The following is a 17,568-nucleotide window of genomic DNA, read 5'->3' as shown; positions in this document are numbered from 1 at the left end:
GTCTTGTAAAATGTAAAGTATGCATTGTGTGTAATGTGAGAAATCCACTGAGGTAGATGAAACCTAGATTGTGGCTCTCTGCCTGTCTGCTTGTACTTTCCCTCTTTGTGCTGCTTGGTGTCACAGAGCCTCTTCAGCCCATAGACCTCCTGGCACCAGAGTGAAAAAAACCCACCACATGCCATTTGTCAGGGTGTGATGCCAGCAGCCACCTAATCTGTTTGCAGAATAAGGGCCATGGGATCTGATTAAGCAATTTAGATACCTAGCAGTAATACCTGAGCTGCTTTTGGCTGGCATCCTATGATTTTACTTACACTAGCTAGCTACCATATTTTTTCTACCACACCTGCTACAAAAACATCTTGGAGATAATTTCCTATCTGAATAGGTATAGAAGCTTGCAAATGAAGTGCTCTTTAGCTTATATTCCTCCTCCTCTGTCTCTCCCAGAGTATAGTGTGGAGTGCATTGCTGCTTTGTGAAACTTCATTTACCATACATTTTCTTCTGCTCTGCTCTTTCCTTCCCCGTGTAAAATAAGGTTGACGGGATGTTTATATTTCTGTCTAATCTGCTATGTACCAGTTGTATTGGCTACCATTTTGCTTCTGGGCCCAAGTCAAGGTGGTGGTTTTATTCTTTGAAACCCTAACGCAGCCTGGCATCCTCATACCTCAGGGCTGCCTCTACCCATATGAGCAGAGGTCTAGTCAACAGGCTTTGTTGTCTGTACTGCCTTTGTGGCAAGTATGTACTGCAACAGGCCGGAAAAGGGCTTTCATGGGGGCTGCTCCAAACCTCTGGAACCTTACAACAGAGGTAAGGACAGCTGCCTCTTTGCTTTGTTTTAGCAAGGACTGCGACACATTTTCAGAGTTGGCTTTCAAAGTCTTCTCTGGTAGTTTAGCTTGATTATTTGATTTTCTTTAAGTTGTTTTCTTTTCTGTCTTTTTTTTTTTTCATTGTTGTAAACCACTTTGAGTCACTGGAAAAGCAGCATAGAAATAAATAAAAATCCCTTCTTTATTTCACAACATAGGGCATTCCATACATTTCAGAGCAAATACTATTGCTCAGTATACATCAGTATTACACCAGTGTTACTACTTAGTGTAGATATCATTCCTCTGTGTACACACCTTTTGAAACACCCATGTGCACACATTTGAGAACTCTGACCCAGGGTTCTCAGACAAATATACATAAGTGTTTATGTGGGTGTGTGATGCCCACACTTTATGTGGAATCACTGATGTACACCTAGCAACAGTGCTTGCTGCGTAATATATTGAGCAGCCTACAAATACTTAAATCCTTTGGTACATAGGTGGTCTGGGGTAATAGAAAACCCTCTTGAGCAAGCCCTGTTTAAATGAATAGGAGTTTTTCAAAAGCCTTAAAGTACTTTTTCTTTACAAAGCGAAGAAGCATGGGGAATGGATTCCTCTAATTACAAATAAACCTAGTGACATGTAACATAATTCCACAGAGAGGACTAGCTTCTTCTCTTTCTCATTCTTTGGTTTTTCTTTCTTTGCCAAACCAGCAGATATTAAAATTATTAGAAAACACTGGAAAACTTTTTTTAACAGCAAAACTGAGAACTGCAACTGTTGCGCCTAGTATGCATGGTCACAAAGCCTTGAACAGGGGAGTTGGTGGGGGTTAAATTTAGTTTGTGAGATATTTTAGATTCATGTAATTAATGTGTGCGTTTCCCACCCATCCACCGCCACTGTTGGCAGAGTGCATAATATAGGGCCAAATTGCATTTCCAGGTGCAAAATGTAACCTGTGACAGATCCTGCTACTTGATCACTTGCTACTGACATGTTGTTATGGCGGGGAGTGGGGAGTACAGTACTGCAGTCCATTTTAGGATATAGCATAATTGGGAGTGCTTTTCACTCATGGACAAAGCCTTTTCACACATTACATCTAAGATGCTACCCTCAACAACTTTAAGGGAGAGCAGAGTAAAAGTGTTGCTAATAGAATCAGAGCAGGCGGTGGCATTTGGGTGCACCAGCATGAGGCCTACAGCTAGCAGGGGCCTACAACTGACCACTAGAGCCCCTGCCCTGCTGCTGCTGCTCCTCTTGCCCTTGTTGCCTGCTTGCCTACTCTCGCCAACTAGCCCTAGAGGGAATATGCAGGTGAGAAAGGAGCAGGAACTGCTGGGAGTCTGTTTCCCGCCTCCCAGCTGAGCAGAGCAGAGCAGAGCAAGCTGCTCCAGCTGGTCCAGGGACTACAGAAGCAAGCAAGCTCCCAGAGAGCGAGCGAACAGGGGGAGCAAACAGGAGTTGGCCAGGGGAGTTCGGCAGGGGAGGTCAAGGGGGAGGCCCCTAACATTTTTTTTATTTTATTTTATTTTATTTTTTTTACTAACTTTTTTTCATTTATTTGTCTTGTAACACACACTTCCACACCAGTGGGACTCTGCTTTTAACCTCTACTGAGTAGAGGAGCAGGCACAGGCTAGTCTAGAACAATCACAAAGCTAGACACAAAAAGGGAAAAGAGGCTATGGAAGGACAAGACTCTCCAGTGGTGGTGACCTGCAAGGTGTGTGCAATGTTTGTTTTCTTGCCTGAGAACAACATGGCCTACACCTGCAACAAGTGCAAGTTGATCACGCTGCTGGAGGAAAAAGTAAGTGGACTGGAGCGGCGACTGTCAACCCTCCGGGGAATAAGAGAACACGAAGAGTTCTTGGACAGAATGGGGGAACTACAGCAGCAAAGGGCAGACCACAAGCTTGAAGAGCAACAGCAAGATGAGGCAGTGGGAAATGCTGAGGTGAAGAAAAATGGAGTAGAGGATACTCCTTGGAAAACGGTGACAGTTAGGAGAAGAAGAACTAGACGACACTCTGCACCAGTGGAAGCGGTGGAGCTGTGGAACCGATTCCAGGTACTTGCAGATGAGACTGGAGGACAGCCTGCAGAGGAAGAATCACAGGGGAACCTGCATGAGAGTGAGCAAGAGGCTAAAGGTCAGTCAAACAGAGGCGATGAAACCCAGGCCTACAAGAAGAAGAAGAGAAGAGTGGTAGTAGTGGGAGACTCCTTGCTGCGTGGGATCGAGACCCAAGTATGTCGCGAAGACCCGTGGACTCGCCAGGTATGTTGTCTCCCGGGAGGACAGATTAGAGACGTGACTGAAAGGTTGCCTGCACTCATAAAGCCCACTGACAGGTATCCCTTTCTTCTCATCCATGTGGGAACAAATGATACCGCCAAGCGGAGCTACGAAGAGATCACGTCAGACTTTGAAGCTTTGGGAAGGAAACTCAAGAACTTTGGGGCCCAGATAGTTTTCTCATCCATCCTTCCAGTAGTTAGAAGAGGGATAGAAAGGGAACGAAAAATACTCCGGGTGAATGACTGGCTACGAAGGTGGTGCCGACGAGAGAGATTTGGATTCTGGGACCACGGGCTATACTTCCTGGAAGATGGGCTGTTGGCTAGGGATGGGTTGCACCTCACAAAGGCTGGGAAGAATGTGTTTGGCCACAGCATGAAGAACTTCATCAGGAGGGCTTTAAACTGAATCCTACGGGGAAGGGAGATGTAATGTTGGGGGTAACAATGGACGTAGGCGCATGCACTGCAATGGAGAGAACAGCTCTGATAGCGTCCAATAATAGTCTTCAGACACATGTAGGAAGAAAGCCAGACTATGAAGCACATGGTCTTCGATGTCTATATACTAATGCCCAGAGTATGGGAAACAAACAGAACGAACTTGAACTCTTAATACAGGAGGGAAATTATGACTTGATAGGTATAACTGAGACTTGGTGGGATGACTCTCATGACTGGAATACAGCAGTTGAAGGATATAACTTGTTCAAAAAGAACAGGAGGAACAGAAAGGGAGGCGGGGTTGCACTGTATGTGAAAAATACATATCTCTGCACAGAAATACAGGAGGAGGAGCTTGGTAGCCCCATCGAGAGCATCTGGGTTGAAATAAATGGAGCAAAGAATAAAAGGAACCTGGTGGTCGGAGTCTACTACCGGCCACCCAATCAAGGAGAAGACAAGGATGAAACTTTTGAAAAGCAAATAGCCAATGTTTTAAGGAAGCATGATGTAGTAGTAATGGGGGACTTCAATTTCCCCGATATTTGTTGGGAGACAAATTCTGCAAAACATGGCCCCTCCAGGAAATTCCTGACTTGTGTGGCGGATAACTTCCTCCTACAGAAAGTAGAGGAAGGAACTAGAGGATCGGCTATCCTTGACTTGATCCTAACCAACAGAGATGACTTAGTGGATAAAGTAGCAGTTACAGGAACTCTGGGGGAAAGCGACCATGTTGTACTTGAGTTCTTGGTTCTAAGGGAAGCAAAAGCCGAGTGTAGTCAAACGCGTACCCTGGATTTTAGGAAAGCTGATTTTAATAAACTCAGAACAATGATCAGTAAGGTCCCATGGCAAGCAATGCTAGCGAGAAAAGGAGTCCAAGATGGGTGGGAACTTTTAAAAAAGGAAATTCTCAATGCACAATCACAAACAATTCCAACAAGAAGAAAAGGTGGAAGACAACAGAAGAAGCCAATGTGGCTTCACAAAAAGCTTAGGGATGACCTGAAAACAAAAAAGGACACATATAGGAAGTGGAAAGAAGGCCAAGTAACAAAGGAAGAGTACAGGCAGGTAGCACAGAATTGCAGGGATGGCGTCAGGAAGGCTAAAGCGGAGAACGAGGTGAGGTTAGCGAGGGATGCTAAAAACAACAAAAAGGCTTTCTTCAGCTACGTGCATAGTAAAAGGCAGAGGAAAGAAATGGTTGTTCAGCTATTAAATAAGGATGGCAAAATGATAACAGAGGACAAAGAAAAGGCAGAGGTGCTCAATTCCTACCTTGGCTCAGTCTTCTCCCAAAAGAGGGTCTATGACCCCCCTGGCAAAGGCGAAGTACAGGCTGAAGGGGCAGGATTGCAGCTTGAGATCGACAGGCATATGGTCAAGGAACACCTCATTACTTTGAATGAGTTCAAATCTCCAGGGCCAGATGAACTGCATCCTAGAGTCATAAAGGAACTGGCAGAAGAACTCTCAGAACCGCTGTCTATTCTCTTTGAGAAATCATGGAGGACCGGGGAAGTGCCAGATGACTGGAGGAGGGCTAACGTTGTCCCTATCTTCAAAAAGGGTAAAAAGGAGGAACCTGGGAACTACAGACCAGTCAGTCTGACATCAATCCCTGGGAAAATTCTGGAGCAGATCATAAAGCAATCCATCTGGAAGCACCTTGACAACAATGCCGTGATTACTCGAAGCCAACATGGATTTGTCAAAAACAAGTCCTGCCAGACAAATCTGATCTCATTTTTTGATCAAGTCACCTCCCTTGTAGACCGTGGGAATGCTGTAGACATCATATACCTCGACTTCAGCAAAGCTTTCGACAAAGTGCCCCATGATCTCCTGATGAGCAAACTAGCTCGAAGTGGGCTAGATGAAACAACGATCCGGTGGATCCACAGTTGGCTACAGAATCGGACTCAAAGAGTGCTTATCAATGGGACCTTCTCAAGCTGGGGAGAGGTAACGAGTGGGGTACCGCAGGGCTCAGTCCTGGGCCCAGTGCTCTTCAACATTTTTATTAATGACTTGGAGGAGGAGGTGCAGGGAATGCTGATCAAATTTGCAGATGACACAAAATTGCGAGGGATAGCTAATACTTTGGAAGACAGAAACAGAATTCAAAGTGATCTGGATAGACTGGAGTGCTGGGCAGAAAACAACAGAATGGCATTTAATAGGGACAAATGCCAAGTTGTGCACCTAGGAAAAAGAAACCAAATGCACAGTTACAAGATGGGGGATACGTGGCTCAACCACACTACGAGCGAGAAGGATCTTGGAATTGTCGTCGATCACAAGCTGAATATGAGCCAACAATGTGATGTGGCTGCAAAAAAGGCAAATGCTATTTTGGGCTGCATTCATAGAAGCATCGCTTCCAAATCCCGGGAAGTACTAGTTCCCCTCTACTCAGCACTGGTTAGGCCTCATCTGGAGTACTGTGTCCAGTTCTGGGCACCACACTTTAAGAAGGATGCAGACAAGCTGGAGAGGGTTCAAAGGAGGGCAACAAAGATGATCAGGGGACTGGAAACAAAGCCCTATGAAGAGAGACTGAAAGAACTGGGCATGTTTAGCCTTGAGAAGAGAAGACTGAGGGGAGATATGATAGCACTCTTCAAGTACTTGAAAGGTTGTCACAGAGAAGAAGGCCAGGATCTCTTCTTGATCATCCCAGAGTGCAGGACACGGAATAATGGGCTCAAGTTACAGGAAGCCAGATTCCGACTGAACATCAGGAAAAACTTCCTGAGTGTCAGAGCAATACGGCAATGGAACCAATTACCTGGGGAGGTGGTGGGCTCTCCCACACTGGAGGTGTTCAAGACGAGGCTGGACAGCCATTTGTCAGGGATGCTCTGACTTGGATTCCTGCATTGAGCAGGGGGTTGGACTCGATGGCCTTGTAGGCCCCTTCCAACCCTACTATTCTATGATTCTATGATTCTATGATTCTATGCCTGTTCACATATATCCCCTTTCCCCCCAGACAGCAGTGGGAATTGGGCCCAGAAGCACAGTGAGAGTGTGGGGTCATGGCAGGGAGGAGAAGGGAGGTACTGAGGGCTCCTTGCCAAGGGCTCCTCAAAATCTGGAACTAGCGTTAATGATGTTGATTAAAAAATTGTGAATGCAACAAGCATGTATATCATACAAATACACTTGTCACAGAGGTGTGATTAGCTGCAAGTCCCTGTTGAGTATACACTCAGTGACTGTGACAAACTGGTGTGTCTGGACCTCCAACCCTGCAAGGTAAGACAGGTTGCAAGCCACCCTTTGTCTATATTCCTCAGGAGTAGGCTGCCACCACCCACATAGTATTTATTAATATCTCTTATGGAATATTAGTATTTAATAACTTATACCCTGGATACATGGGAATCCAGGATTATGGCTTTTCTGTATGGAGAAGGATAGGTCCCCTTCCCAGAGCTTCCTTGAACCTCTTTCACAACTGGGTTTGTGTGTTTGCCAAGCAGTCTACCACATGGGTAGGTTGGCCAGCTTCCAGGCTTGGCAAGAGAATCAAATCAAGTCCAGCTTCCGATTCAATATATTTATTAAAGAACCAAGCAGAGAGAAGTTCAGAAATGGTCAGTTACTTTAAAGATAAAATAAACATCAAACTAGCTCACTAGCACCCATGGATTAGGATTCTAAGAGTAACTCACCAAAGCAGTTTACAGTGGGGGAAGGGATGAGGTCCGCCTGGACTCTGAACCTGGGTTGCCCTTGTCTGCACTCCTTGCCAGCCAGTCAAACACAAAGGAAAATCTCAAAGATCCTAAGTACTTCTATGGGGGCTGGGCCAAATTTCCAGGGAAGGAGATTCAGACCAATGAATCAATAGACTGGGGCCCCATCTACACGAGCCTTTTACTCTGAGGTGGCTATGAGTTGTGGTCCTTCGGGACATACAGTGTAGTCGCCACTTTGCAGCCATCTGTGGTTTTCTCCTGGAAAATGTGGATTTCCAAGGAGGCATTTTGCTGCGATGTTTAGTTTATGGTTTGATGCAGGTTTGCTGCAGGTTTCCTGCGGTTGCGAGCTGTCTGCCCCTTCCCCAAACTGACTTCGCATTTTGCAGTGGGCGTGTTGTATGCGTGTGTAGTGCTTGTGTCACTCTGTGATGCGCCTTTACTCCCCCCGTCCCTTCGCAGCTGCGCAGTTACAGAGGCACAGAGAGGTGTTTTCATTTATTTAATCACACTTGCACACTTTTTGCAGCTTCGTATCTTCGCAATGGTTGCTTTTGGATTCAGTGCCCAAGGGCTGGGGGGTCTTGTGGGAGGACCAGCTTCGCTCCGGCCACCATTTCAGAGTGATGGGTAGGCACGTACCTCTCACGCCTTGGGTGAGTGTGAACCATCGTGAGAGTCTCAGGTTGGGGAACTGCCAAACAGTTTGCATGGAAATGAAGGAGCACAGAACACCCACTTTTTACCTAACAAGGGACATACAAATACAACAGAGCCCCTAAAATACAAAACAGCCACTGAAGTGTCGCACCCCCATGCTCATGGGCCTGCACAGCTCCGCATTAAAATATAATGGCAAAAAAAGGGCACAGTGGAGTCTGTTGGGGAAGCCCACAGTAAATTGCAAGAGTATTGCAGCAGAAGTGAATTTGAAGCGGCAATGCTATACGGTAGTGATGGAGTGAAGGGTTAAAGCGGTGCCATGTAGATGGGGCCTGGGAGGACCTGGTCATGCGTCTTTTAGGAGATTTCTGCAGTGCCTCTTTCACATAAGCTGAGTTAGCCCGGGAGAGTTATACATATGCAAATTGGTGTCTACAGCTGCCTGGCTATGTACTTTATTAAAAGATATTTCCAGAAAGGGATGGTGCAGAGAAGGTTGGATTTGTTGCAATTGCAAACCCAGATTTGCCTTACATAATTCTCACATACTATGAAAAGCTCTGGTTTTTCACAAATTGACTGCAATTCCCTGTTGAGGGTATAACCTGTGAAGAACCAGAACATGTCACAGTTATGTGGGAATTATGCAGCCTAAACCTGTGTTTGCTACTGAGTATGCACTCAGCAGGGAGCTGCTGATCATCCAGTCCATATGACAAATGTTTGCTGCATTCACCACTTACCTTTTAGTATGCTGTTACTCAAAGGAGCTTGGGGCAGCATCTCGGGTATACACCTAAACATGCAGTGTGTGGAGTGGCCCTTAAACTTTTCAGTACTATCTTCTTCCATATAACAATTGCTTCAAGATTCATAAGTGATCACCAACAGGTGGGAGGATGGCCTCACATGATCATGTTTCATATGTCAGGTGATCCATGAGGCAGTGTTCTGTCTTATCTGAAAAATGGCTGTAAATGTTGGAGAGAAAAGTGAGTAGATTTCCGGCCTTGTTACAGTAGTTTCTCCCTTCATTTAGACCTTTGCAGAATGCTGTGCTTACCACATGGTGGATATATCTGCCTGACAAGGCTAAAAGAAGAAAAAAATTTCCGGTGTTGAATCGCCACAATCAGCTGTGAATGGCCATTTAGTTTGTCTGCAATGGAACAGATCACCTGTGTTTGTAGACGTCCTGTCTCCAGTAAATCATAAGCATCTCAATCTTTTTGTCGGGCCACGATATGAGAATCTGTCTCTGAATTTCAGTATGAGGGGAGAGAAGCTGATTAAGTGTTTGAGATAAGGTTATGTGACACCACAGGTTAGAAATACCTGAGCTGAAATTGGCTCATTGCCCAAGAACTACATTTTCGGAATATTCAGCTAGGTGGCACTGAATATGCTTTTAAGGAGATCTCTGTTATCCACCTGAAGAAATAAAAGGCCTCAGTGGCAGCCCCTGGACTGCATTTATTCTCCCTTGTTCTCCTGCTTTGATTTGGGCTGGACTTCCCATATATCTCTTTAAAAGACTCCAATGTGACAAGTTAAAATAAAAGTTCAGAAGATTAAGAAGGCGGCATATATTCATGTTCTTATACCTATTACGTGAATGCTTATTCACCAACAAAGCATTTGAACTTAAAAAATTCATTCTGCTTACTGCCACCCCTATAAAAAGTATAAAATGACAAAAATAATATTAACTAATACTATGTTTCAAAAGAAACTCTGGATTATGTAGCAGTTGTCATTCTATTAAGTTTTATCCAACTTCTGTCGAATTTATTAAAATCCATAATTGTGTTCCAGGCATTAGGAGGTCAGGTATATCTTTGTCTGGGCTTATCTCTTCAGACTGCAGGTGGGGGCTCAGATGATGGAGAGCTCTCTTACAAAAACACCCTGGACCCATAGAAAACTAGAATGTTAGGAAGAAGCCTAGGATAGGGCTCTTCTCCCTGAGATTTGCTGTGTGCAGGGAAAATGTTTTTAACAGCTCAGACAGGTTAGTTTTATGTATTTATTTAAATTATTTTTAGGCCGCCTTTAAGGGTAGATGAGGTTTGCTGCCTTATCTGCTGTTTATGAGATGTAGGCTTCGAGTAGTAAAGATGGCGGTTCCAGAAGAGGCTAGAATGTATTGTGTGTGTGTGTGTGTGTGTATGTCTGTGTGTGCCTGTAGCCAACCTGTTTTCAGGAGGTTTACTTATTTACCCTGTTAGTCAATGAAGGTCTGAAATGAGGTGGTAGAACTGCCAGTTTTCCTAGATTTTCTGGACTCCTGATCTTACTTTGGAATCCTGCAAGGATGAGCTCATGTTCAAACCACTATGAGATTGACACTAATAATTTTTAAATGTTTGCCCAGAGGTTTTTCCTTTTTAATACATGTCTTTATTCTTTTCAGATGGGATGAGGCCAGAAACAAAGGCACTTCTGACTGCCATCTCCAAGAAGAAGCCCAAGGCAGGGAAGGGGGATGCAGCAAAAGAGGATGAAAGCAACAAGATTGACTCAGTCCAGCCTGTTCATATCACTCTTCTCTTTAAAAGATACATCTTTGATGCACAGAAGAAAATGATTCAGTCTTGAGAAACATTTGAAGTATCCTTTAAACACTGAACACCAAAATAACTTGTAAGGCAATATCATGGACTGAAGGCCATTCTTTTTGGTGTCACTGGCCTACAGGCACTCTCTGTCTGTTTGTCTCTCTCTGGCTTTGCTGTTCCAGTATACTGTGCTGCAAGTAGATGGCACCTGTTGAAATTCTTTAGTTGTTTCACAGCTAATGCAAATAGTCTCATTTATATATCTGAATTTTCTCATATTTTATGTTAGCTAGAGAATCGAACCAATATGTGAAATTTCACTACTGTGACTTGATGGGAAGGCAAAATGCGAAGACTGTTCATGTTGAAAGTAAATTAGGTGTTTAAATTCTTTTATGTTTAATAATCCAAATGCGCTATTTGTAAGGCAGGGATTATTTTGTAAATGAGGTTTGTATCTTGAGCACCATTTATAACTGGCTTCAGTGTCAGAACATCCTCAGGGATGTACATAATTTCATGGTATATGTTGTTAACCTTTGCTGTTTCAGGGCTTCTGAACTGCTTTTGTATAATACTTTTATACAAGCTTTCTGAATCTGCTAGCTAATGTTTTCCTCTAAGAAAGCCGAGAAAATAAACAACTCAGAGCTACTGTTAATAAGCCCTGTTGAAGGTGAACTCTGCTCATGATCTCTGAAAGTTTCCTAATTGTTATTACCTAAGTGTCAAATTATAAGAATTAAAAAGAATTGAGACAGGCAGTGATTTTGTTTACATATGAAGATAATAAATTGTACTTATATTCAGCTTGTATTCAGCCATTTTGGTTTCACATCCTCTTCTTCCTCTTAAACAGGAGAATTCACTTACTGCTCAGCAAAGCCAGAAATGAGAGGGGTAGACCCTATGTAGGCCATACCAAACAGGATGCACAGGTCAACTTTCTAGGCTTTGACTCCCCCGATATCCACAGTCAGTACATTGGATTGTGTGTTACCTGTATTTTGCATGAGCTGTCTGTGTGCTGGCAGTGGGGCAGGGATAGATCTGAAGACCAGTGTGTGGAATGTTTGTGGCACACTAGATTTAGGGAGCACTAGCTACCACAGATAACACTTGTCCTTTCTCAATTTTCTGCATGATTTCTGCCAGTCAGCTTAAGATATGAAAGCCAGTTTTCCTATGAATCCCGAGCAGTCATTTATAGAGCATACTGGGTATCCTGAGAGTGATTTGGACAGTGAATAGAAATATACAGAAATTACACACACAAACTGGGATAGCTAGATCAGTGTAGTGTCAGGGTTGTAGCTGTAAGAAAGTGCAGCAATTTTTTTAGACAAAATTTGTTCAGCCAGTTCTGCTGTGAAGTATGTACATAACTGATTCCCAAGTGATGAGTGACAAGAGCCTTGTGAATGTCAGTTTTCACACTGTGCTGTGATTATTGGGAGTAATGACTTAAAGCAGGGCGTGGGCAAGCTGGTGCTCAGATGTTTTGGACTAAAACTCCCATCAACTCCACCCAGCATGGCTAATGCTAAGGGATTGTGGGAGTTGTAGTACAAAACATCTGGAGGGCAACAAGTTGCTTAAAGAGATTACTTTTAGTACTGGGGCTGGAACAAGCCAGTAGGCTGAAGATAGACACTCCTTCTTTGATGGATTCTTTTTTGAGATCTAATGGAGGTACAGCAGCAACCAAAAAAAAAGCATCCATTGCCACTCAAAAGGTTATTCTTTTTCTGGTTTAATATATTGCTATCAATATGCATGACACTTGATAGAGTACAAGAGGACAGGCTCCTGCCCTGAGAAGCTTACAAAGTTCAAGACTAGGGAGATAAGCAAGGAAGGAGAGGGAGATGGAAATAAGGAAGACTATTTCAATTCCACTTAGGCTTAGTTAGGCTTCGTATAGCATAATGCTTGATGTCAAAACGCGATGGCTTAATAATGTGAGTGCTTGGCATTTTTTCTAAGCGCTATGACTATGATTCTAAATATTCTGACATTAACTATCAGTAAATCAATTTATAGCACCCAAAATAGTGACGTTTCTTCACTGATTTTCTTGTTTTCCTTGTCCCCATTTCAGTCATGGTTTCTTAAAAAAGAGGAGAGTGGATCCTCACTATTGACTTTCCAATAGCAAAACAAAATCATATGTGATCTTATACTGTCTTTTGGCAACAGTGAAGAAATCTAAAAGAAAAGAAAACACCTATGAGAACATTTTCTGCTAAGTAACCTTGTAACATGGCAAATTTGGTGCCTAACCTAGTTTGGACAGTGCTCCTTTAAGTTAAAATGGAGAAAAGTGCTGTGTGGAGTGATCTTCAGCAATTTCTGCTGAGTGAGTGAGTCTCAGCCAAAGCTTTAGCACATCCTTTAGGATTATTGGGTATGCTTTCAGCATAATCCATGAGGAATTAGGCAGGTGAATTCAGTTATTACTTAGTATGACTTAGGTTACCAGACCCATGGGGGGCGGGGGAGGAACGTTATCTTTGTAAAGGAAAAATTGCACTTTCTCTTCTTGTAAGAGTACTTCATAGCAATATTTGCTATATGAGGCTGTGAATGGCCTCTGTATGGTAACACAACTGTGTGGAGAGGAGTGACCTCTATAATGCCACCTCAACCTTCTGGAACTGTGGTTCTTTCTTATTTTTCTTATTTTATGTTTTCTTGAAAATGTATTAATTAATAAGTAGTTATCTGTATTTCATTTTTCTTGCATATATATGTTACCTCAGTAATCCTTGCAAAAATCTTGCAAGGTGGGCCAGTATCTTTATCTGCATATTACAGATATAATACGTGGTTTTGTAAGTTGTCCAGAGATCATATGTTGATGAGCAACCATACAAATGTGGTAGAAAAGGGCTGGGGCAATAATGGCCTGCTTGAGACCACCTCATAAACTAACTTGAGCTCATAAACTAGAACAGGCAGGGCCCAGGTTCAAATCTCCACACAGCAATGAAACACATTGGGTGATCTCAGGCAAGTTACTATCTCTTAGCCTAACTGACCTCACAGTGAGAATAAATGGGTTGGGGAGAACCTGAGATTCTTGAAGAAAATGCAGGCTAAAAGCTATAATAGATAACTAATAAATAAATGGCTGAACTGAATTTGAACCCTGGACATCCAGCTGTGCTCATAATCCAAGCACTACACCAGCTCTCAGTATTGTATCTCTGGGGATCCCCAGTGTTTCATTAAATCCAGTCTTCCTACTACACTCAAAAACAGGGCCCTGAAAAATGAAACACGAAGAAAATAGAAAGCCTGTTAAAAATTAGTGAATTTTCTGATTTTTGCCCTAGCTTCACCAGTCAATTAGGTGGGTATGTCATTCTTTAATTTGTGGTGCTTCAGCACAATTTTCTACAGACGCTACTGTGTAAAGGAAGATATATGTCTTTCACTTGAATGTTTACTCTGTTGCCCCTAGTTCGTTCTTTGCTTCTCATTACATCTCCTTGCTTACCTTGACAGTCTGTGATCTAATATGTTCATGGGATTTGGCCATTTGGAAAACATTTTGAAGCCATTACGTATATTACATATATAGTAATTAGTAAACGGGAGTGCCTCTGACCATGTTCGGAGTGCATGTTATGCACCACTGAACAAAACATCTGGTAAAAGGAGCAGAGCTTCTAGGTGGACTTGAGCCTATATCCTTGTGCTTTAGAATTTTGTATTAAACCTCTCACTTAAGGTTTTTCTGTACTGTCACTTCGCCCAGCACTATGAGCTCAGTATTAATAAAGGACAGAAAGCTCCCTCATCCCCTTCTAGTTAATTCTGAAAGGAAAACAGAAGTGCACCCAGGAACTTTGATTATAATGTACTATTACCACTGATCTCTGGCTACTGTCCTGAGGCTGTTGGATACACATTCAGAAAACGAGTGAAATGGTGGAACCAAATGATTACAGGAAAATCAAAGTTTTTAAAGACATTTGTAGGATGAACAGATGTTCAAACGTTCTTTTATTTGGGCTCCAGACAGACGCAGCCGAGATTTTGCTTTCATCCTGGTAATCGGTGCATTATGGTGTAATTTGTAAAAATGGCATTAAAAATATTAACAGGGTCATATTGTGATCTACTGACTCTGTATCATTAAGCCGTGAAGCTCCAGAATGGCAGCTGAGAAAAGGAGTTAAATGTTGTGGAACATGTTGTACTGCTAGCATATGTTGCAGGAGACAATGCTTTATAATTGCTGCAAAACTAAAAGGTTTGAAAGAGAAATTGAGAAAAGCCAGAAAATGCTATATTGATGCTGATGCACAGGATTTTATGTACTCTGGTTCGAGTGTGAAAGTGTGTGTGTGTGTGTGTGTTTGGGGTTGGGTGGGATAGACACCATACATAAAGTTGTTTTCAGGGGGGCACAGCTTTTCAACAGCATCTCCCCTCTGCTGGAATTTATTTCAGCTTAATTCAAGGTTTGATCCCAGCGAGCTCAATAGCTGCTTGAAATGATGACAATAATGATGATGATTAATTTGAATTTCAGTTGCTTTTCTGTTTGTAACACGCAAAGTGACTCACAGTAAATTAAACCAGAGATTAATAACATATATGGTGACACTCTTTATTTTGTCACAGTTAAATCAGTTATGCATTGAGAGTGAAAGGAAATCCAAGTCCTGCCTAATTGTGGCTATTTGTGACAAATTCCGTAAGTGTAAGTTTATAGCACCAGGGTATTTACCAATATTGCTTCCATAGTAGAGCTCCTTAGTTCTGCTGAGGCATTGTTTTTCCATAACCAGCTGGAAGTGGAATTAAAATGGAGGTTCTACACAAGCACTTAATACAGGGCTATATTATCCTGTAGTGCACTTTCCCATAGCAAAATTTCTTCTATACTGTCAACTCATAAATAAATTCCATTCAATGATGGTCCTTTCTAATGTTAATTGAAAGCTTCCTACTTTCAGCTGTTTTATTGCCTTTCCTCATAGCATGGGGGATTAGTGATTAATTGCCCCCTATTAGGCAGTTTTTGTTCTTCTGTGTGTGTGTGTGTGTGTGTGTGTGTGTGTGAAATTGCTAGTTTCCTTCCATTATACCAAAATTTACTAGAAAGGAGCCAGTAATTTAACATTTCACGCACTCACCATGGGAAACACAAGCCAGCTAAATAAAGGGCAATTAATTGCTAGTTCCCCTGCCATGCTCGGCAAGGAAGCAATAAAGTGGGCTGAACCTGCAGTCAGGGCCAGAAATATCAGAACAAGGATAACTGTTTTGGCAGTTGGCCTCTGTACACCACCACAATGAAGTTGAAAGGAAACACACCCAGATGGGAGCGAAGTCAGAACTTTCAGCTGTAATTCAAGGGGTTTGACAAAAGTGGGGCACTAACCATTCAGGAAGGACAGCCAGTGGCATCCCCCCCCCATCGTTGGTGGCTCATAAGTAATGGAACGAATGGCTGACAAGCAGCTGCATGGCCAGGTGTGGCCTGTTTCTGGGGTACCCCATGACCAGTCAAGCAGCTAAAAGGCCTGGAGGTGGTTCTGAGTGTTACATTTGCATTTGGTAGCTGTTCACTGGAACTCCCAACATGAGGTCCAAAGAGGTGCCCATGCGAGTGAAGGAGGTCATCATTAGGCTGAGGAAACAAAATAAACCCATCAGAGAGATAGCAAAAACATTGGGAGTGGCCAACACAACAGTTTGGAACATCCTGAAAAAGAAGGAATTAACTGGCGAGCTCAGCAACAGCAAAAGTACTTGATAGGTATAACTGAGACTTGGTGGGATGACTCTCATGACTGGAATACAGCAATTGAAGGATATAACTTGTTCAAAAAGAACAGGAGGAACAGAAAGGGAGGTGGGGTTGCGCTGTATGTGAAAAATACATATCCCTGCACAGAAATACAGGAGGAGGAGCTTGGTAGCCCCATCGAGAGCATCTGGGTTGAAATAAATGGAGCAAAGAATAAAAGGAACCTGTTGGTCGGAGTCTACTACCAGCCACCCAATCAAGGAGAAGACAAGGATGAAACTTTTGAAAAGCAAATAGCCAATGTTTTAAGGAAGCATGATGTAGTAGCAATGGGGGACTTCAATTTCCTCGATATTTGTTGGGAGACAAATTCTGCAAAACATGGCCCCTCCAGGAAATTCCTGACTTGTGTGGCGGATAACTTCCTCCTACAGAAAGTAGAGGAAGGAACTAGAGGATCAGCTATCCTTGACTTGATCCTAACCAACAGAGATGACTTAGTGGATAAAGTAGCAGTTACAGGAACTCTGGGGGAAAGCGACCATGTTGTACTTGAGTTCTTGGTTCTAAGGGAAGCAAAAGCCGAGTGTAGTCAAACGCGTACCCTGGATTTTAGGAAAGCTGATTTTCATAAACTCAGAACAATGATCAGTAAGGTCTCATGGGAAGCGACGCTAACAAGAAAAGGAGTCCAAGATGGGTGGGAGCTTTTGAAAAAGGAAATTCTCAAGGCACAATTACAAACAATTCCAACAAGAAGAAAAGGTGGAAGACAACAGAAGAAGCCAATGTGGCTTCACAAAAACCTTAGGGATGACCTGAAAACAAAAAAGGACACATATAAGAAGTGGAAAGAAGGCCAAGTAACAAAGGAAGAGTACAGGCAGCAAGCACAGAATTGCAGGGATGGTGTCAGGAAGGCTAAAGGTGAGAACGAGCTGAGGTTAGTGAGGGATGCTAAAAACAACAAAAAGGCTTTCTTCAGCTACGTGCATAGTAAAAGGCAGATGAAAGAAATGATTGTTCAGCTATTAAATAAGGATGGCAAAGTTATAACAGAGGAAAAAGAAAAGGCAGAGGTGCTCAATTCCTACTTTGGCTCAGTCTTCTCCCAAAAGAGGGTCTATGACCCCCCTGGCAAAGGCGAAGTACAGGCTGAAGGGGCAGGATTGCAGCTTGAGATCGATAGGCATATGGTCAAGGAACACCTCATTACTTTGAATGAGTTCAAATCTCCAGGGCCAGATGAACTGCATCCTAGAGTAATAAAGGAACTG

The 17,568-nt window shown here is 43.0% G+C and overlaps 1 protein-coding gene across 5 annotated transcripts in view; it reads left to right on the top strand.

Moving 5' to 3' along the window:
* The window catches only part of EEFSEC (eukaryotic elongation factor, selenocysteine-tRNA specific), a 262,269-nt gene extending 244,923 nt beyond the window's left edge, over positions 1–17,346 (top strand). For 4 of the 5 annotated variants that reach the window (XM_084840159.1, XM_084840163.1, XM_084840165.1 and 1 more), the window contains one exon: positions 10,380–17,346. In XM_084840159.1, the coding sequence (XP_084696285.1) occupies positions 10,380–10,564 (185 nt within the window). In that variant the 3' untranslated portion in view covers positions 10,565–17,346. The remainder of the gene's footprint in view (positions 1–10,379) is intronic. The other variant, XR_014788537.1, reaches the window with a different exon arrangement.
* Positions 17,347–17,568: the final 222 nt, after the last annotated feature.

This window comes from Heloderma suspectum, chromosome 2 (assembly GCF_057233095.1).
Source record: "Heloderma suspectum isolate Gila_16-S chromosome 2, 16-S_ref, whole genome shotgun sequence".
Taxonomy (NCBI): Eukaryota; Metazoa; Chordata; class Lepidosauria; order Squamata; family Helodermatidae; genus Heloderma; species Heloderma suspectum.
This window is presented reverse-complemented; position numbering and strand designations above follow the sequence as displayed.